Source organism: Felis catus, chromosome A3 (genome assembly GCF_018350175.1).
Source record: "Felis catus isolate Fca126 chromosome A3, F.catus_Fca126_mat1.0, whole genome shotgun sequence".
Lineage (NCBI taxonomy): Eukaryota > Metazoa > Chordata > Mammalia > Carnivora > Felidae > Felis > Felis catus.
The window spans coordinates 57,575,761-57,596,588 of NC_058370.1; the positions used below are offsets into that span (position 1 = coordinate 57,575,761).

The window sequence follows — 20,828 nt, forward strand, 5'->3', positions numbered from 1 at the left end:
AATTCTGCATCCTAACCCCAAGTTTAAGGGCAAAGGAGATGAAAAGGGCAGGATTCAGGCTGACACCTGGAAGAGGCAAACAGGCCAGCTCAACAAGACTACTAGGTAGGTGAGGGGACAAGAGAACGGAGTTGTGTTGCTTTAAACAGCAGGGACCCAGTACTCTGTCCCTGAACTCCGAAGAATGGTAGAACACATGCCCAAGTTCACCTGGTTTAGGACAAATCCACTGATCCACTTCATGGGCAAGGAAATCAGAGGAGACAATCTTAGAACACTCCTGGAAGTTCTTCCTCTTCTTAATTCTTTGGCTACCTATTACTCTAAGCGGTAGAACTCCATTGCTGTGTATAGGATTACCAAGCAAGGTGTGCATTTTATAACTGTTAAAAAAATCAACAATCATTCAAAACATAGATCTTAAAAATTAAAGAATAATACAAGTTCACATGTGCTAACTTGGATCTAAGTGAAAAACAAATTCTAAAACTGCAAAATTTAACACCTGTTCAAAAGTATAATAAGTTTCCTACATTCTTTGATTTATTTAACCTACTTTACATACACATTCACATCATCATCATGATGAGAGGATTTTGTTTTTAACCAAATAATTCAGAAATTGAGTTTCCCTAATAATCAGGTAAAACAGTGAAAAGTTGAATCATTCAACACTCTCCCGCAAATGCACCTGCTCACTTCTGACTGCAATATTTCTAAGGTTATATTGTACTGCAATGTAGCAAACAATTCTGAATTCACCATCAGGCATGATTTAAACCTCCTACAAATGTTATTAGGAGCCTCCATTTGGGGCAACCTGTTACCTTTGTTTAGATTAATCACTAGCAATGTTTCTCCATGTTCTCTGGGTAGGTAAGTTCAGGTACACGAGGTACATGGCATAAAAGTGCTCCAAATAGAAACCATGGCATTTTGCATGAGTTAACACATCTGTAATCTCTCAAGTCTCCCTGCACAGCTCAATTCATCATCGTGCCCAAAATATGAGCAAATTAAGTCATATAAGTCTCCCCAAATAATAGTTTTTCCAGGGCAAAAGTTAAGATAGAATTTGAATGACTAGATACTGTTTAATGGGCTGTAAAGGCATCCCCCAATACAAGGACAGTCTTCCTAAAATCCAACAAAAAGTGCAGGGCCGGTGGGGGAGGGGTGTGGGGGTGGATATCTGGGCATTTCCAGGCTTCTCTAAGGGCAGAGTTGCAATAGGAAGGCAGGGCTGGACTATATATACACAAAGAACCTAGGAAAGACCCCCAAGAACTGGCTTTGGGAGACTCAAACTATACTCTCTCTTCTGGGAACTATATATACCCTTTACCGCCCCCCCCCCCCCATGGCAGTCTCCACTGAGGTCTCTCTCTGGTCAGACCCTTCTGGTTGGGAGACATGAACATCTGTCTGTGTTCCCATTTCTGTGCCACCCCAGATGCAGGGAAGAAAGGGGACTTAGTAGCCAGTAAAGATGACAATTGGGGGAGGGGCAGAAAGGTCAGAACAACAAGTGCCAGGGAATATAAATACATCTGGGTATAAAACAAAAATACTGCCAATGGGCAGATGAAGACACCTATGAACTCATAGAAGCATTTTAATAAAATACCACACAATTAATGGGATAAAGTCAAACGAGATGAATAGATGATGACAGAAAACAACAAGTATGAAAGAGCAACCCACACACGAATAGGAACACTTGGGAAAGGCTGAGCCTAAAGGAGTAGAGAAAGGCAGGAGGTTACCCAGCGCAGTGGAAAAGGAAACACAGTGCCAGAGCACTACCCAAGGCTTCAGTTCACTCCTCTTCCACGCCTACTAGTGACAATATTCAGCGCTTACCACACGTCCAGCATTTTCTAAGAATGTTATACATAGGTAGTGTCATTTAATCCCCATAACAAAACAAGCCTCCAGGATAGACACAAAGATGAGACATCAGACAGACCTGGATGGAATTCTGGCTCCCCACCCACCAGCAAGGTAACCTCCCCACTGCTGTTTCTTCGTATAGGAAATGGGGTAATCAAACCTACCCACGATGGTTGTGAAAATTAGAGGTAATGAACTTAAGTGCCTACCAGCAGCTGTTATTAGTGTAATTAATCAGATTAAAATAATCAGGAGTGAAGAACAAAACAAAGACTTGTAATTGAATAGAAATAGCAACCGAGCAGCAGTAATGGAAACAGGGCACAAAAGCACCTCTCCAGCGATGGACGCTGGGACAGAGTGAACAGAGCCTGCATTTGGCTCCCCACTTTGTACATCTGTGGGCAACTCCTGTAAACTCTCCAGAGTTTCAGTTTCCACCTCTATCAAGGGCGGGGGAGGGTATTAATATCTGCCCTTCCTGCGTGGCAGGGTTGTTGTAAGGACCATGTGAGGAGACAGCACCTGAGTTTATTGTTACAGACAAGGAGTTTACGTAAATGTGTATACCCTACCTGATAGATGGGGAAATCCACTTCCCCTGCTTCTACTTCTCAGGTGGAATTAAAACACTGAACTAGTACAACAATGTCAAAGCCAGGCAACTGCAGCCTGAAAAGTCACTAAACAGCATGTGCTCCTTTGGCCACCATTAATAGAATCTAATTAATTTTATCTGATATCAGGCTTACCTCCCACAACTTCCACCCTCCTGCAAACCATCTCTTCTTACCTGCTTTGTGCTTTCCTCCCAATTTGTGCCATTGTTCATTCCTCTCTGGAATGTTGTTCCCTTTCATCTCCGACTGACCCTAGCCTGGTCATCCTTGAAAGCCCAATTTAAATGCTCCCTTCGCATCGTGAAGTGACTTCTGCCTCCCGACACTGCCATATTATCTTTTCTGAATTTGTCACACGACTTAGCACTTTCTTGTATTAGGGTCACTGGTGTGTATGGCATCTCTCCCACCAATCAAGAAGCCCAAGGCCGACAGGCAAGGCGTCTTCTCATCCTTTAGGGCGACCTGCCTCACGGTGCAGCACAGGATCTTTCCGAGGACAAATGCAGAAGACGTATGCAATAATGCATACGTGTCTTTCGACCTAATAACTTTTTGAATCATGACGACAGTAGTTGACATATTTTAAAATAAAAAAAAGTATTTAAAATATAAAGCAAAAATAGCATAAAGCACCATGAGCACAACAAAAGTTTACGTGTTGGGGGCGTGGGGAATGCAGATGAGAAAAGACATTCTGCGCTTCTGCTTTCCAAATGAGAGTTAAGGAGACAGTTTAAAAAGTGGGTTAATTATTTTTAAATATGCATCTTGCTTCACTGGCCTCAGTCACCTAAGAAAACGCTTCCTGGATAGTGACAGCCTCAGCCCAAAGGAGGGGAGGAGACAGGGTGTTCCTGTCGCAGCTGCAGGCACTCAGTCGTCCCCGGTCCTCTTCCATGCACCTCATTAGTCAGGTGCATGGCAGGGTCTGGGTCACTGCCAAGGCGCCTCTCTCTCAGAGCATCCAGGGCTTTAACCGTTTTAGTCTCTGTGCTAGCCCGCGCCTCTCTCCCAGTGGGGGAGACCAATAAACCTCAGCTAACTCGCCTCCTCCCTCAGTAAACAGGTCTCTACTTTGGCAGGAGGCTGTACCACTTGGTGTCCGAGGCAAAAGCAAGCAGCAAATCGCTGAGTTTGTATGGACTAATAGTTTCGGGCTATTTCAAGGCCAATGTCCACTTAAGAACCAAAGCATGAAAGTGTTCCTCCCGGGGTCCCTGTGGAACAGAAGCTGCTTTGTCGCCCCTGCCCTGATCCGCAGGGAGGTGGCCACCACCCAGAGGCCAACTCGCCTACTCGGACGCCCACCTGGGCGTCCCCTTCCGATCGCCTCCACCCCAGCTCGCGGGTCCAGCTCGCTCACCTATCTTGGCCAGGGAGGCCAGCAGGATCCACAGGGTGATCTCGAAGGGGATCTGCACGTGGGGGTAATCCAGGGTGAACACTGGCAAACGACTCTCCTCGAACGGCGTCGTTCCGGGAGCCACCACGCTCGCGGGGCTCGGCGGGCTGGAGCTGGAGCCCATAGCCCTGGACGCGTCCAGCAGGGTCTCAGCCACGGTGCCCGCCGGCCCCGCCACCTGCAGGAGCAGCAGCAGCAGCAGCAGCGGCGGCGGCGGTGGCGGCGCCCGCAGGCTCCTCCCGGCGCCCGCGGGCTCCATGGGGTCGGCTCCCCGAGCTGCCGGCGAGCCCCGCGCTCGGCCCTCCGCGAGCTCAGCGCATCGCTCCGAGGCAGCGCCGCGCGCTCGGCCGCGCACAGTGCGGATCCGTGAGCCGCCGCCCGCCGCGGGGCCGGGGTCTCTGCAGCCGCCGGTTCGGTCCCCGCTGCGAGCGGGCACACCGCCTGGCCGAGCGCGCACCCTCAGCCGCCCTCCGCCGCCGGCCGCCGGCCCATGCCCGGTGCGCCGCTGGCCGGCCGCAGCTGCAGGCCCTGCCCCGGGCGGCCCGCGGGCGGGGGCGGGGGCAGGGGCGGGGCGGGCACGGCGCCCGGGCCGCGGGGCGGGAGGACGCGAGCACCGGGCCGACGCGCCGCGCACCTGCCCCAGCCCGCGGGCGACGCGGGGCCGCGCTCCTCTCTAGCCCGCACCGCGCGCCCGGACCCCCCACCCCCGGAACCAGCCGGCTCCGGGCGGAATCGCGCAAGGTGGCCGGAGCTGTCCCCGCCCCGGAGGCAGCGTCGGGCGTCCCTCCAGCGAAGGGGCCGGCGCGACCCACGCGTCGCGCCCTTTCCCCCGCAGGCTCCTACGAGGGGACGCCGGGTGTGCCGGGCTCGCGCCCAGGCGCCGCAGGCTCGGGGTCCGGCGGGGAGGCCGGCCCCGCGGGGTGGGGGCGCTCCCGGCCCGGCCCCGGAGCTGCGGAGGCCGGGACACACTGGGGAGCTCTGTGGCTGTTTCAGAAAGTTGAGAAAAGCCTCATTTTGTTCCCCTTCCGAGGGTTATCACATCGCGTACTGTACAGGGCATTCTGCGCGCTGAAACTGTCCGTGCCAGACTCTCTTCCCACGCTCCCACTTTTCTCGTCCACCCCGTACTGGTTTCGCTCCCTCCACCACTGTCGCTTCCCCTGTTTTCTCCCTGCCCCCGGTCACGAAAAAGAAAAACAGCTGTCTCTGTTTTCAGGCTTAGAGGTGCACATGTCCGAGAGCAACACAAATATAATTATTTCGTGAAAAGCCAGTGATTTGCCTAGCTCAGATTGACTCGCTCCGCTAATTACAGGACGGGTTGCGGTTAGGAGAGGGGAGGAAAAGGGAGCGCGATTCTCCTTGGATCTCCAGGAGCTTCCAGCGCCGACCGCCCCCTGCCTTCGGAGCGCAGCCTGCTCACGGGGCAGTTTTCCGCTTCCCTGGGTGAAGTCTTACTGCCCCAGTATCTTCATCACCAGAAACTGAAAGGATCCATCGTCGAAAGCGGACCGGTCGTCATTCAAATAATTGAAACCGTTTTCCCTTCGATATTTAGGAAATAAAACCCTTCTCTTTTTTCAAATGTTTTCAATGTCAAAATATGATTGCTGCTACTAAGCACTCGGCATTTCAGAGTTTAAAGCAGACCCCCCCCCCCCAGTTCTAACATAGGGAATCTATGAGAGGTCAACAGAGGATACACGGGAGAAAGAAAGAAAAAAAAAAAAAGGTCTCCACCTGAATAGAGCATGTAAGTCATCTTCAGACTTTGAAAGTTATGCAGGACAAGTCCAGAATAAGAGAAGGATTCTAGGAGTACTTCAGTTAATATAAAGCATTAGTGTTTCAAAAGTGTAACAAGAATTGAATGTAGGGATGTCCTAGCTTCTTAAAGAGAATCAACGAGCCATTCAAAAATCTGCCTGCCTTCTAAATTTTCATTAAAAAGTATGTGCTTCATATGCCTGGGAAGAAAGGAGCTGCAAACAATACGTTTGTAAAACTGTGTAGCTCTATGTGGGGAGCTGCATGCAAAGCACTTTACCTGTATTTTTTGTCAATTATCACAAAACCTCAAAGAGGTAGACATTCTTCTATCCATTTTACATTCTTGTACCCCTTTTGCAAGCGAAGAATTGTCGATGAAGAAACACTTAAAAGCAAACAAGCAAGCAAGCTGATGTACCCAAGTTTACCAATCAAATAATGGTCTAGGAGGAATTTAAGTCAGCCTGTCCGTGCCAGCACTCCCTCCACCTGAGGACTAGTTGGCCATGAATGGCAGATTATTTTCTCCAGTGGTTTTACATAGAACAGTGGAGGCTAATTTAAAGATTGTCCAAAAAAGCCACAGCAGAATAAAGTTTTCTTTGCAGTAAGCAAATCGGGCCAGTTCTACGAGTTTAGTGAAATAACAGCAGGGCAAGGGCACATTCAGACAATAATTTCTAGAAGTTTGAGTCACAGAATGCTTTGAAGAATGATTGTGCATCATAAACAAGAAAACGAATGACAAATCTATGTTTCTGGGATCTGACTGCCCATAGCAACTGTAGAAATTACAGACTCTAGTATCACTTGTATAAATCTGTGTTATTGTAGTTAAAGATTATCAGCTTTTTCTTACATTTAGAAAAGTACTCTTTTCTATAAATGGAAGATGAAGGACTTAGTTTTATAAACAATCTTTTCATCCTTCCCCTAAAGCAAATAACAAAGTATCAAACTATACTCCCATGCTGAGGAGGGCCTGGCTGAGCCATTTTTCAAAGGGGCCTATGAGTCAGAACTCAACCCCTGGAAGTGGTAACACCACCTATTACTGTACACATGAAATGACTGAAGGTAAGATCATATCTCTATCAAATTAAAATCCTTCAGTGGCTTTTCAGTGCCATTTGGAAAGATTAACATCCTACAGTGGCTTACCTGATTTGACCTCTGCCTTTACTACTACTTTATCCCATCACCACCAATGCACTGTGAACTCTGACCAAAGTTCCAGGCTCCCTCTCACCTCAGGACCTTTGCACATTCTGTTCTTCCTCTTTTCTGCCCTTCACATTGTTAATTCTTCCTAGGGTCTCTGCTTGAAGGTAGCTGGTTCAAGGATGTCTTACCTGACACCTACCTTTCTGGACTAATTAGAATCCCATTTTATGCCTTTGATGTCTTTCTATAGCTTTCTGTCTTAGCACTTAATCATTTTACTTTTCTCACACTAGACCAAAAGCTCTGTGAAGGTAAGGGGGATCGCTTTGATTAACTTGCTTATCCTTAGCTCCTAGCACACTGCCTAGAATAAATACCACTTAGTATGTATCCAATGAAGGCCAGCTCTCCTGCCTTAGGGGTATAGGCTGCAGTCCTTTCCCTGACTGTATCAGTCACAGGAAGGATATGAAGGGTTCCACATGAAATGTTTCCCTTCAATGATCCCTGGTTCATATTTTGGGATCTCACATCTCCTTTTTTTCTTTCTACCCAAATGATGTGAAAATCTGATCACACGGCAGGATATGTAAATATTTTCATACTTTGGGGTGCCTGGGTGGCTCAGTGGGTTAAATGTCTGACTATTGATTTCAGCTCAGGTAGGTCATGACCTCACGGTTTGCGAGTTCGAGCGCCAAATGGAGCTCTGCACTGAGAGTGCAGAGCCTGTTTGGGATTCTCTCTCTGCCCCTCCCCTGCTCGCTCGCTCGCTCTCTCTCTCAAAATAAATAAATAAACATTTAAACAATATTTTCATGCAGGGTAACTACCTGATTTGAGACTGACCTTCACATAGGAGCATATGAATCCTCCCCGAGAAACCGGTGAGGCTTTTTCTCTGCCCTTTGATCCGACGCGGTCGATTGGAATATTATAATCCTGTAACAGAAATAACTCCTGAACCATCCAGTCATCAAACTTGACAGTACCTCTGGCATCACTAACACTCACAAAGGACTTTGGAATTTAGCTCAAGAGAAAGTGCACCTTAAAAAATAGAAATATGAGTCCTGCAGGGAAGATGAGGATCATCCTAGTGCAAGGCTGCTCTTAAATCCCCGCCTCGCCCTGGAAAGCTCCGGAGGATCTGGGATTTAACTGGCTGCCTTGCTACCCAGAGTTTGGAGCTCGGTGAAGTCGGTAAGAGTTGAACCCCAGGAACTTCTGTGTGAAGGAGAAGGCGGGGATCTCTATAGCCTAGCAGACAACTCCAGAAAGCCTGTGTGTCACCCCGATTTTTCAGAGGTAGCGTGGAGGCTGACCAGAGGAAGGGATCCGTCTGCAGGTGGCAGTGGCTCCCCTGCACCACAGCGTGGCGCCCGTCCTCTCCCCACTGGCAAACTGGCGACAGCAACGTGGGCTGCGGTGGGCTGCGCATGCGTGCTCCGTGCTCCGGAGACAGGGGGCGGCGAAGGGCTCCGCTGTAGGGTGCCGCAGAGTCCCTAGTAAGAGAAAAGAGTTAGAACTGACATTTCACACTATTTATTTTTTTTACACATTTTTATAATATTCGTATTTTAACTTCTTCTTTGAAATCTGCATTGTACAACTACAAACCCTTAATGTTGTAATGATATTTCAGTTCCAAATCTTTGCTTATAAAGTCAGCCCTCATACGAGTGTTGACTTGATAATTTTATTATTATATTTGCAAGTCTTGAAGCCTGCACTAGCTTTGTTTGTTTGTTTAAAGACAGTTCTCAGCAAAAACCTAAAGCCCATTTCTTAAAGAGCCGCCCTAGCAAGGATCATGCAGTAGTGTGAATGTTTTATTATGTGCACAGAATTAAATGCTTCTCCCCCTCTCTTTTTAGCCAGAGATACTTGTTTCATTTCAGCAGAGAAATGTTTTGGTGTCTGAAAAGCTGCAAATTGAAGGTAAATAAACAAGCGTGGTACTTTTCATATTGAAATCTCCTAGTATATTTAAAAAGAAGATTCTGTCATCAGATATTCAACCACTAAGCTTTGCAGAGTCTTGTTTTTCTTTTGTAAAAAAAAAAGACTTGTAATAATAAACTTTACGTTTCTTTCTAGAAGGCTTAAATAAAATCTAGGGTTTGAATCCAACACATTTGTGTAAAAGAGATACACACCTACATCCTATGTCACCCTCCTCGGCCCTGTGATGTCAGGTGTGGGGGGAGAGCCTCCCTCTCCTTTATCTTGTTATATCTTGATTCTGAGGTGCAGAGCAATCAAAAAACCAAAGACAACCCACAGAAACCTCTCAGTAGTATCCCATTATTACATATAAGGCACACCCATTCACCAATTCAACAAATATTTATAAAGTAAACCTCTGAAGTTGCTAGGCACCTGCTACTAAAAGTCGTTTTGTACCTTTTTTTTTTGTACCCTTCTGAGTTTTCAGCTGAGATTAACGAGAGAAAAACAGAAGCTTATTAACATGTGTGCCTGTTATGTGCATACATGAGAGCTCTCCAGGGAAAAATGAGTATCTCTCCAGGGTGGCTTAGAATCCAGGATGAAATGCCATCTTTGTAGGGAAAGTAGAAGGAAGATGTAACCTTTTAGGGGAGGGTAAGGGAATAGATAAGAGATGCACAAAGTACAAGCTGGCACGGTCCCCTCCCCAGGTGGGATATGTATGATATTCCTCAGGCACTCCTGGCTGCCCAAGAACAAAGGAAAGGAAAGAAAACAAATGGTGGTTAACTGATAGAGATCACAGTCATGCAGAACACGGGTCTCCATCAGTTACAAATGTCTTAGTAAATGACAAGAAAAAGGCAATCTTATCAATAACCTAATCTCCAGAAACCTATAGGCTCACTTTTCTGGAGCCCCTAATATCCACCCTCCCCTCCGCAGTGATGTGGGGAACAAAGGCAAGAGGAAATAGCAGGTGAAATTAAATTTCTTTATAACCTGCAGCCCATTGACAAATACTTGAGGCATATAGGGAGTATAACCTTAGTCCAGGAACCCCCAACTGTCTTCATGTTAATGCCTTCCTGGAGGGAAAACTACCTTAGCGTGACTAATAGCAAGGCCTCAGTTATTTTAGGAGTCCTCTTTAGCATATCAAAGTCCTTCTGGAAACCTGCATTTGCCTTTACCTCCCCAACTCCATAACATATAACCAGCCACTCTTACTAACCCCAGGGCAGCCTTTCTGGGCGTGTCCTGTCCCTGTGCTCCAAAAAAATGACCTTTTTTGCACCAAAAACATCTTCAATAATTCCTTCTTGGCTGTCAGCTTCGAGCCCCCACCATTCCAAAACACCACCAATAGTTCATGACACAGTGTGTCCCCTGTCAATTTCCTGTGACCAGTCCATCTTTCCTGGTTGCTGAAACTCCTAGGAAGATGTATAGCAGCCAACTTCCTTCTGGAGAATCTGTCTTTAGGCAGATAAAGGGAGTTCGGAGAAAGCCTCCCTCTGCGTCTGCTGTTTTTCAAATGTCCACGGCTCAAAATAATCAACATACCAAAGTGGCATGTTTTGGGGTAGTGTATACCACTACTCTTCAGGATCATGGCGAAAATACTTGCAGAAGCAGCTGGGAATGAGGAATCCCCTTGCAAATGTATATTTCGTTTAGCATTCTGGAAGTGAATCAACTGCTACCATACTGCAGATGGAAATCTGCCCAAACCCTAACCTGGAAATAGAGGAAGCCGACTTTAAAACACCCATCTTCATCCCAGCGTCTTCAGTCACTTCCTCTTGCTCTTTGATCTGAAATAAGTCCTTAAAGCTTTTTGAGTTTTAATTTATCTCTCCAAAGGTCACTGTAAAGGCATGCTTGTGCAGATCTCATTTAATGAGAGTTCACTCTGAGAAAATCTCATCAGCTGCAACCAATGTGAACTCTGGCCCAGTCAGTTCACCGAGGACTGTTTCTCTGGATTCTCGGTGCTTCTCCAAGGCGAAATCCAGTGTGTGTACCTCTGAATCTCCCTTCTCCCAACAGTCCCTGGCTTCTATAATTCTCTTTATCAGCCTTAAAACCTGAAAACATCTTGGGGTGCCTTGGTGGCTCAGTTGGTTGAGCGTCTGACTCCGGCTCAAGTCATGATCCCACAGCTTGTGGGGTTGAGCCCCGCGTCAGGCTCTGTGCTGACCGCTTGGAGCCTGGAGTCTGCTTCAGTTCTGTGCCTCCCCCTCTCTCTGTCCCTACCCTGCTTGTGCATTCTGTCTCTCATAAGTGAATAAATGTTGAAAAAAAAATTAAAAAAAAAAACCTGAAAACATCTCAAAGAGATAACATTAGTTTAAAATTTAATGTGTGCTACATTATGCCCTGCCTATCTTTGACTTCTGTTTTTATTCATCCATCCATCCATTTATTTATTTATTTATACAACCAAACCTCTAGTATTTATTTAACTTTTTGCGACTCTACTGTGTGCTAAGTGTTCCTTCCTACAGGAAATACAGAGATAGACCATATGAATCTTTCCCTTGATAATTATATACCCATGACAGAATAGATAGAATACCAATAGCTAACATTTACTGATCACATGAAGTGAGACAGACTCTTTTTCAAAGACTGCATCTATCATCTCATGGGTAAGATGAGAAGGAAGACAGGGCTTTTGGTTTAGAAACGTAGAGGTTTGGGGACCTGGAGAAGAACAATTTTTGTACAGCAGTACCTGTGAAATTCTGACAGGTTGAAGAAGCAGGAGTTGGAGACAGTGAGTAGAAACATCGATTTCAAGGATCTTACTGTATGGGGAAGAAAATAAATGGGACAATAGCTAGACAGAAACAGGTTCAAAGAAAGAAACATTTGTAAAGCCTGGAGAACCAACAGCATGTTTTCCTAGTAATGAACATGATCCCATGAGATGGGGGAAAGAAGAGAAACAGAAAAATCGCTGATGCACTATCCTGGTTAGATGTGAGGGATGGTATCCAGTGTGCAGATGGAAAGATCCGGTGTGGCTAGGAGCAAGGACAGTCTATCCGCGGCAACAGGAAAGAGGGCACAGACAGGTCGGTGAGCAGTTGTGATGACAGCACAAATTAACACGTTCTGGTCTCACTGCTTCAATTCTTCAGTGAGAATGAGGTTAGGGAGTGAAGCATTGAAGATTTAAGGAGAAAAGTGAAAATATAAAATATTGGTTCAAGGACATTGGAAGAGTGAATGGCATGTAGGCATATAAATTATGAGTTACAAGCAGAATTAGAGCTCCTTTGAAGCTTATAACCAGGCATATAAAAAGGGACCAGTCAGATAAATTGTGTGTTTTCTGTACGTACATTGTCTTGTATAGCATGTAGTGGGCAGAGATCGGATTCACCTACGTTGTGGTTTCACCAGGCGTGTAGGACAGAGGGAGGTGATTGAGTGCATTCGCAAGGGAGTGGTACAATGGTCTAACGGCATTTAAGTCAGGTAGGACTGAGGGACTACAGGTGCCAGTGAAGGCAAGGATTGATACCATTGGAGGTATTTGAAAGAGTGAACCAGAAAGATGTGGAGGGCACCAAAGTGTGGAGTATTTAATATTTGAATTTATTAATGAATTTGTTTATTTTCGTGTATACTTTGATTTATGAAAAAGGGCTGCAAAAGGTGAATGTAATTTGTGAAATGTGTTCAGATATTGATTTATTCATTCAACAAATGATTATTCAACTGAATTATTTTAGACTCCGTAACAGACTTTCATCATTGTACAATAGGAGGTATTTGAACTAACGAAGCTCATTTTCTCGTGGATTGGCACAAATCTTAAATGGTAATTCAAGTTTAAAGACAGTCCTGCCTCGGGGCGCCTGGGTGGCTCAGTGGGTTAAGCATCCACTCTTGATCTCAGCTCAGGTCATGATCTCACAGTTCATGAGTTCGAGCTCCACATGGGGCTTGGCACTGATGGTGTGGGGCTTGTTTGGGATTCTCTCTCTCCCTCTGTCTCTGAACCTCCCCAGCTTGTGCTCTCTCTCTCTCTCTCTCTCTCTCTCTCTCTCTCTCTCAAAATAAATAAATAAACTTAAAAAAAAAAAAAGGCAGTCCCTCCTCTAGAAGCAAATGAATAGCCCATGAGATACTGTTCTTATAGATTCAAGTTTACAAACCAATATAGATCACAATTGATTTTTGCACAGGGACATGGCCTGGAATTTCTTCAGAATTCTGTATTTGACTAAAATGGGCTATTTTGTATTAAATAACAACTTATCCCTAATATGAGCATATAGATGCATGGTAAGAACTGTACAAATTTAGAGCAAGATTTAAATACTATAAAGTATTTCCAAATAATTTCCAATGCTTAATCTGAGCTAGAATTTACCGAGGCTGTTAAAAAAATCAAAAGCCCTGATTTGTTCTGGGAGCCTACTTCCTTCTTGGTCAGAGAAATTACTTAGAGGTAGTTTTGTCAATTCTGGAATTCTGAGAATATTATACAGAGAAAAATCCTTACAGAAGACTTTATATGCCCCTTAATTAGTTGCTTATGTGATTATCTATGGTTCTCTTCCCTGTATTCATTTATTCCTGTCCCATTCTCACCCTCTAGGAATGTGAGTTTCTAGTGAGCAGACACCATGTAGATGTTCAGCCAGTGGTTGAATGAGTGGAAAAAAATCAGCAAATGGCCTTGATTTGCTGCCTGGTCCTGTCCTACTTAATTCTTACTGAATTCTTTTTCATTCTGTCTGTCATTCTGTCAACTGTGTGCTCCTTGCGATTTCATCTGAACTCTCCCTCGGTCTTTCTTACATGCTTTTCTCATCCTTGTAAAGAGAAGGACATTGAGCCCCAAGATATGCAAGTCCTCGCTTGCAACTGGCTTTTTCTACTCAGGAGTCTGGGTAGCATCCTCCCAGATTGTAACATTCACTCATGGCTTCCTCCTGAGGTGAAAATGACTGTGTGGAATGCCAAGGACAGCTCACCCTGGTAGTTGACTTCTGGAGTTGTGGAACCAGTCTGCTTCGGAGCAATTGATGAATTTTCCACAGTATCCTTTTTTTTTTTTCTTTTTCATATGGTTAGCAAATAATGGAAGTTTACAACATCTCATAGAATATGTTCCTCAAAGCAACACTGCTTGGTATGCCAGACTTGTCTGCAGTCGAAATCTATTGTTGGACAAATGAACAGAATCATCTTGAGTAAAGGCTGAAGGCAAGCATACATTCAAGTCGAGTCCCCGCAGTCCTGATTCTCTGAATATGCTCTTCTGATCCCAAAATCAGTGCCTCAGCAGAGGACTGCTCTACTTAACCTCCTGAGGGAAACTTACCCTCAGCTCACCCCAGGAGGGACAATGCTAAGGCATTGGTTTGAGATACCAATTAACAGGGCGCCTAGGAGGCTCAGTTGGTTGGGTATCTGGCTTTGGCTCAGGTCATGATCTCCTGGTTCATGGGTTCCAGCCCCAGGTTGGGATCTGTCCTGACAGCTCAGAGCCTGGAGCCTGCTTTGGATTCTGTGTCTCCCTCTCTCTGCCCCTCCCCACCTCCTCAAAAATGAAGATTTTTTTTAAAATAAAAAAAAGAAAAGATATCAGTTGACTAACTTGAAAGGAAATTAAAGAATCCATTTATGTGAAAACCTCAATGAAAAGTATAAAAGTAATTAGGTACAACAGATCAGGTGGATAGCAATGTGTTTGCTTCTCTGTATAGGTCACTCTTTCCAAAGGAGTTCTTGCAAATCCTCCTTCAACAAATGAAACATTTTCAATTCAAAATGTAGCCTTTCCTCTCCTTCTAAAATGAAACTGATAGCACAATCATCTCAACCCTACCCGAGTTCCAGAACTGAGCACTGCTGATCTCTGAGGCTAGGACATGGGAAGTCCTCTTAAACGTTTCCAAATGAGTCAAAGCCTTGTATTTTATTTTATTTATTTTATTTATTTTTTTAAATAGAGATTAACACATCTCTTTCTTTTTTTAATTTTTTTTTTTAACATTTATTTATTTTTGGGACACAGAGAGACAGAGCATGGACGGGGGAGGGGCAGAGAGAGAGGGAGACACAGAATCGGAAGCAGGCTCCAGGCTCTGAGCCATCAGCCCAGAGCCCGACGCGGGGCTTGAACTCCCAGACCGCGAGATCGTTACCTGAGCTGAAGTCGGACCCTTAACCGACTGAACCACCCAGGCGCCCCAAAGCCTTGTATTTTAAACCTTAAATATACAACAACTCGATATCAAATTTGTTGTGACAGTGGGAGGTACAAAATGGATGAACGTGGTAAATAAGAATGATAAGAAACCAGGACAAAGACATTTCCTACCATCTCATTTAAGGGGGTTCCTTGTATCCCTTCTTGGAAAGAAAACTGGAAATTCATGCAGAACCAGACAGCGCTTCACTTCTAAGTTGACTAATACACTATTTGCCTTTCAAGTTTTACAATTTTAGAAAACAGTGTATGTTTCCTGTTTATGCCACAATGTCAGAGAGAGAACATTTTCCTCCTTCTGGGTTTAGAGCATTGAGATTATCCAGATACACTGTTTGCAAAGATACTTGAATGGCTTCCACAGAAATCAAGTTTCCAATATCAAGAAAGTTTTACTCCCTGACACTAATTTTAAATGCATATTTTATGATATGCATCTAGTATACTGAATGCTCTTCTAGGTTAGAATAATTTTATGAAAAATAATGTAATAGCTTTAAAGAGATAAGTATAACTTAGGCCAACTAACAGGTATATATAACAACATATACACTAAGTAGTTTCCTATATTAAAATAATGATGATAGTGGTAACAATAGAACTCTCTTATGTATTGTAACAGTGTGTGACCGATAAAATAGACAGACTAAAAACATGCAAAGACAGATTCACTGATGAAGGGCAGTATGACTTCATCAATATGACTCACATGTGCATAATCACTATGCAAATTCCTAAAAATGGAATGCCATGTTGCATTGAGATTTCCTAAGAACTCTTTTTTTTATTATTTATTTTTATATATTTATTATTTATTTAGAGAGCAGGGGGAGGGGGGCAGAGGGAGAGAAGGAGATAATTTCAAGAATCTCTGTGCTGAGCACAGAGCCTGATGAGGGGCTCAATCCCAGGACCCTGGGATCATGACCTGAGCCAAAATCAAGAGTTGGACACTCATCCAAATGAGCCAACCAGGTGCCCCTCCTAAGAATTCTATTGAGGAAGTAAAATTACCCTTCTATAAATATTCCCTTCTCTAGAGTAGTTGACCAAATATTAGATTTAATTGTTTTTCAGTGTTTATTACTGTTAACATTCCTGTGATGGTTTCACATAAATTTTATACCCTTACTGATCATATGTCTATCTTGAATTGTTCTTTCATTTTATAAGTGTGAATACCTTTTCTATCCCAGAGTTAGTTGAAAAAAAGTGATATACACATGCAAATGTGTGAGTGGCAAAAAAAAAAAAAACCCACACTAATCATGAATGTGTTTGATACTTATGACAGGCCCTATGTAGGTACATTTTTACAACTTCACAGACCTCCATTCCTTTATTTCTTCATATATGAAATTAGAGTAATGGTGTCTACTTTGGAGAGCTGCTGTCAGGATTGATTGCAAAAATGTATGGTTAAGTACCCAGTGCAGTCTGAATAGAGCACACTCTAAATAAATATCAACTCTCTTCCCTACATAGTCCCTGGAGGGCCCTGGAAGCTCCAGTATCACATGGCATAGTGCCTGATGACCATTGATACTGCTCAATAACACTTGGGTCCTATCTGAATTCCAATGAATCCTAAGAATATACATATATATATACACACACAGATATGTATATATTTACATATATATACATATATGTACATATATATGTACGTATATATGAATATACGAATACATATACATATATATGTACGTATATATGAATATATATGTACATATATATGTATGTGTATATGTGTGTATATATACGCACATATATATAGGTACATATATATGTATATATATACACATATATATACATACACATATATATGTACATATATGTATATATACACATATATACATATATATATTCTTAGTATTCATTGGAACCCATATATATATATATATATATATATATATATATATATATATATAATTTTTAAATGTTTTATTTTGAGAGAGAAAGTATGCAAGTGGAGAAAAGGGCAGAGAGAGAGGAGAGACAGAATCTCAAGCAGTCTCTACGCTGTCACAGGGGAACCTGATGCTGGGTTCAGTCCCACAAACTGTACCTGAGCTAAAATCAAGAGCCAGATAGTCAACCAACTGAGCCAACCAGGCACTACAAGAATATATATTTAGACTTGGTATCATTTCACGTACATAAATTATGCTGGTCCTAAATGGTGAAAATATAACCTCTTCACGGATGTGGTGAGGAAATGAAATTCTTTGCCTTTATAGATTTAAGGGACTTAAATTTTCAATGATTCAAAATCAGCTTGTGCTCTTACTTCCATTTTTCTAATTACTTAGGCACTTATGGAAATAACCAGAAGGAAATAAAAATAATGGGGGTGAAGGGTGATTGGCCAAAGCACCAGTTTATATTGTGTTCTGAACCTACCATTTTCCTTTGAATGTACAGATACATTGGACATCGGGGTGCCTGGGTGGCTCAGTCAGTTAAGCATCTGACTTTCACCCAGGTCATGATCTCGCAGTTCATGGGTTCAAGCCCCACATGGGGCTCTGTGCTGACACCTTGGAGCCTGGAGCCTGCTTTGAGTTGATTCTGTGTCTCCCTTTCTCTCTGCCCCTCCCCTGCTCATACTTTCTCTCTCTCTGTCTCTCTGTCTCTCTGTCTCTCTCTCTCTCTCTCTCTCTCTCTCACACACACACACACACACACACACAAATAAATAAACATTAAAAAAAAAGATACATTGGACATCAAGAGTCACAAACTTGAGGGGCACCTGGGTGGCTCAGGCAGTTAAGCCTCTGACTCTTGGTTTCAGCACAGGTCATGATCTCAAGGTTGGTAAGATCAAGCCTCTTGTGGGGCTGTGCACTGACAGAGCAGAACCTGCTTGAGACTTTCTCTCTCCCCTCTCTGTTCCTTCCCTGCTCTCTCTCTCTCAAAATAAATAAGTAAACATTAAAAAAAAAAAAAAAGAATCGCTAACTCCAATTAGATCTGCAAATAAAATAGTTTAAGTTTTACTAAACTAAATTTTAGGCCTATTTAGATTTAAATTCAGGCCTATGCAGGTTTGAGTTTTAGATTAAATTCGTGCCTAATCAGATTCATTTCCAACTACTCAAAAACATGGACGCAGTTACCACGCTAAGGAGTTAACGGTTCAATTATCCAGGAACCCTGTGTAGTCCTTGAAACCAAACATTAGCAGAAAGGACTTCCAACAAACATTTAATAGGAAAACATACATATGGCCACCAAAGCAGCTGCCTGTGCAAAGTTACACTGGCCTGGACCCTGTTTTCCCAGATGTTTGTGTTTAGTTGTTACATCACAGGTATGAGCCAGATGAATAAACTGAAGCCAGTCGAATCACTGAAATGGAAGGGGTCAGGTGCCTTTTCAGTAATGCTTGCAATGGGGGGGGTGACAGTCCCCACAATGCTAAATAGTAGAAGGAGACACATAAGTGAAATGTCCATATGTCCATTCTTTTTTTTTTAATTTTTCTTTCTTTTTCAACATTTATTTATTTTTGGGACAGAGAGAGACAGAGCATGAACGGGGGAGGGGCAGAGAGAGAGGGAGACACAGAATCGGAAACAGGCTCCAGGCTCTGAGCCATCAGCCCAGAGCCTGACGCGGGGCTCGAACTCTCGGACCGCGAGATCGTGACCTGGCTGAAGTCGGACGCTTAACCGACTGCGCCACCCAGCCGCCCCCATTCTTTTTTTTTTTTTTTTAAATTTAAGTTTATTTATTTTTGAGAGAGTCAGAGAGAGCAAGCGGGACAGGGGTAAACAGAGAGGGAGAAAGAGAATCCCAAGCAGGCTTTGCGCTGTGAGCGCAAAGCCTGACCTATGGCTCGAACTCACAAATCATGAGATCATGACCTGAGCCAAAACTAAGAGTCAGACGCTTACCCAACTGAGCCACCCGGGTTCCCCAATATGTCAGTTCTAAGGAATAGCATCTCCAATTTCCCTTCTTTCAGTAACAAGTCTCTGGGTATCTGACCAGAAAAGGAAGGGTATGAAAAAGAAAGAGCTGGGTCTTCCTCTTATGGGAAAAAAACTACACACAAACATAAACACACACACACACACACACACACACACACACACACACACAGAGTCCAACGCCTGCATTTACAGAAGAGAATGAGTTCTTAAAAAAATGCACTGAATTAATAAAAAAAAAAAAAATCAGTGCCATATCCAAAAAAAGAATTCTGACCTTCTGACTTGTAGCTTGATCACTTCCTATTCAGCTTAATAATCCTGGGGGGCGCCTGGGTGGCGCAGTCGGTTAAGGGTCCGACTTCAGCCAGGTCACGATCTCGCGGTCCATGAGTTCGAGCCCCGCGTCAAGCTCTGGGCTGATGGCTCGGAGCCTGGAGCCTGTTTCCGATTCTGTGTCTCCCTCTCTCTCTGCCCCTCCCCCATTCATGCTCTGTCTCTCTCTGTCCCAAAAATAAATAAACGTTGAAAAAAAAATTAAAAAAAAAATTCTGGTAGCATGATGGTCCAACCAGTTTAACATACCTTGAACATTTCTGGGTATCTATCTGGGATTAACTAGAAATTTTCCTTATGAATGTGTCATCTAAATAAAGATATTACATGAATAAAACATAATCACAGATGTTGTTGAGACATAATGAGATTCCATACTACTGGACTGTCATTATGAAATATTATGTTTTTATCAAAGAGGGTGAGATTTCAGAGGACAGAATTAGCTAAGGACAGAGGAGAAGGTAAAATGAATTTTCTGATCCCAAAGAATACAGAACAGCCTGGTCTACCCTTCTACCTGCAGAGAAAGAATTGTGAAGTTATTGCTGATCTGCCATGAAAATACAGGCTCACTCAGAAGTTGAAATCAAATCTGGCTAAATCCAAGAATTTGATTTCGTGACACATACACACACCCCTACATCAGCCATGGCCTGGATTCTCAGCAGGGAAAGCCAATAAGGGCCTGTATGGACCGCAGCACCTGCTGCCTTCTGTGCCCTATTTTCAAGACCCATAACCTTGCCTGCACCTCTTAGGGAAAACAGCTGTAGAATGGAGGCTTCAGTGCCCAAGGACGAGTGTTCCCACTTGGTAAAGCATAGGAACAAAGGTCAGCTGGGATAAGAATCTCCATAGTTGTTGATAGGGAGGAAATAAAGTCAGAAAAGAAATCTCAACCCAGTTTTTCCCCCCATTTTGTATTTACTCACTTAATGATGTCCTTACTCTTTCTCAAACTTCAGGTAGCTGTCTATTGACAAGTGGAAAATTTTGTAGTCATCTGGATGAATGAAGTAGGGCAGTCATGCTCCCATTTTTGTACGACTCTCTACTTGTATGTAAAGTCCATATTATGAATTGTATTTCCGTGTGTAATACACATGCTTAAATACAAGTCTATATGTTTATGTGTTTTGTCCTCCTCTTTATATCTCTGCAAAAGAGAGTGAGGAAACCGAAATCATGCCTTAGGACTGGCAGGGACTCTGCCATGTGCTTTTCATAGATTTTTCTCCTGATATATCTCTATTTTCCTTCTCTTTTCTCCTTCTTCTGTTTTTCCTTCTTTTCCTTTCCTTCTCCTCTTCCTTCTTCATCATCCTTCTGCCTCTTCCCCTTCCCTCTTTCTAATCTGTCTTTCCTCTCAGATACACAGGTACACACATGCACACATATGTGAAGCCATGTGTAAGAATTAAATGGCAATCCAGGGGTGCCTGGGTGGTTCAGTCGGTTAAGCATCCAACTTCCACTCGGGTCATGATCTCACGGTTCGTGAGTTCGAG

General features: G+C 43.7%; 1 protein-coding gene across 1 annotated transcript in view; it reads right to left on the bottom strand.

Moving 5' to 3' along the window:
* The window catches only part of SLC9A2 (solute carrier family 9 member A2), a 100,642-nt gene extending 96,257 nt beyond the window's left edge, over window positions 1-4,385 (bottom strand). The window contains exon 1 of the mRNA XM_011281070.4: window positions 3,880-4,385. Coding sequence (XP_011279372.3) covers window positions 3,880-4,177 — 298 coding nt within the window. The 5' untranslated portion in view covers window positions 4,178-4,385. The remainder of the gene's footprint in view (window positions 1-3,879) is intronic.
* Between the last annotated feature and the right edge of the window lie 16,443 nt (window positions 4,386-20,828).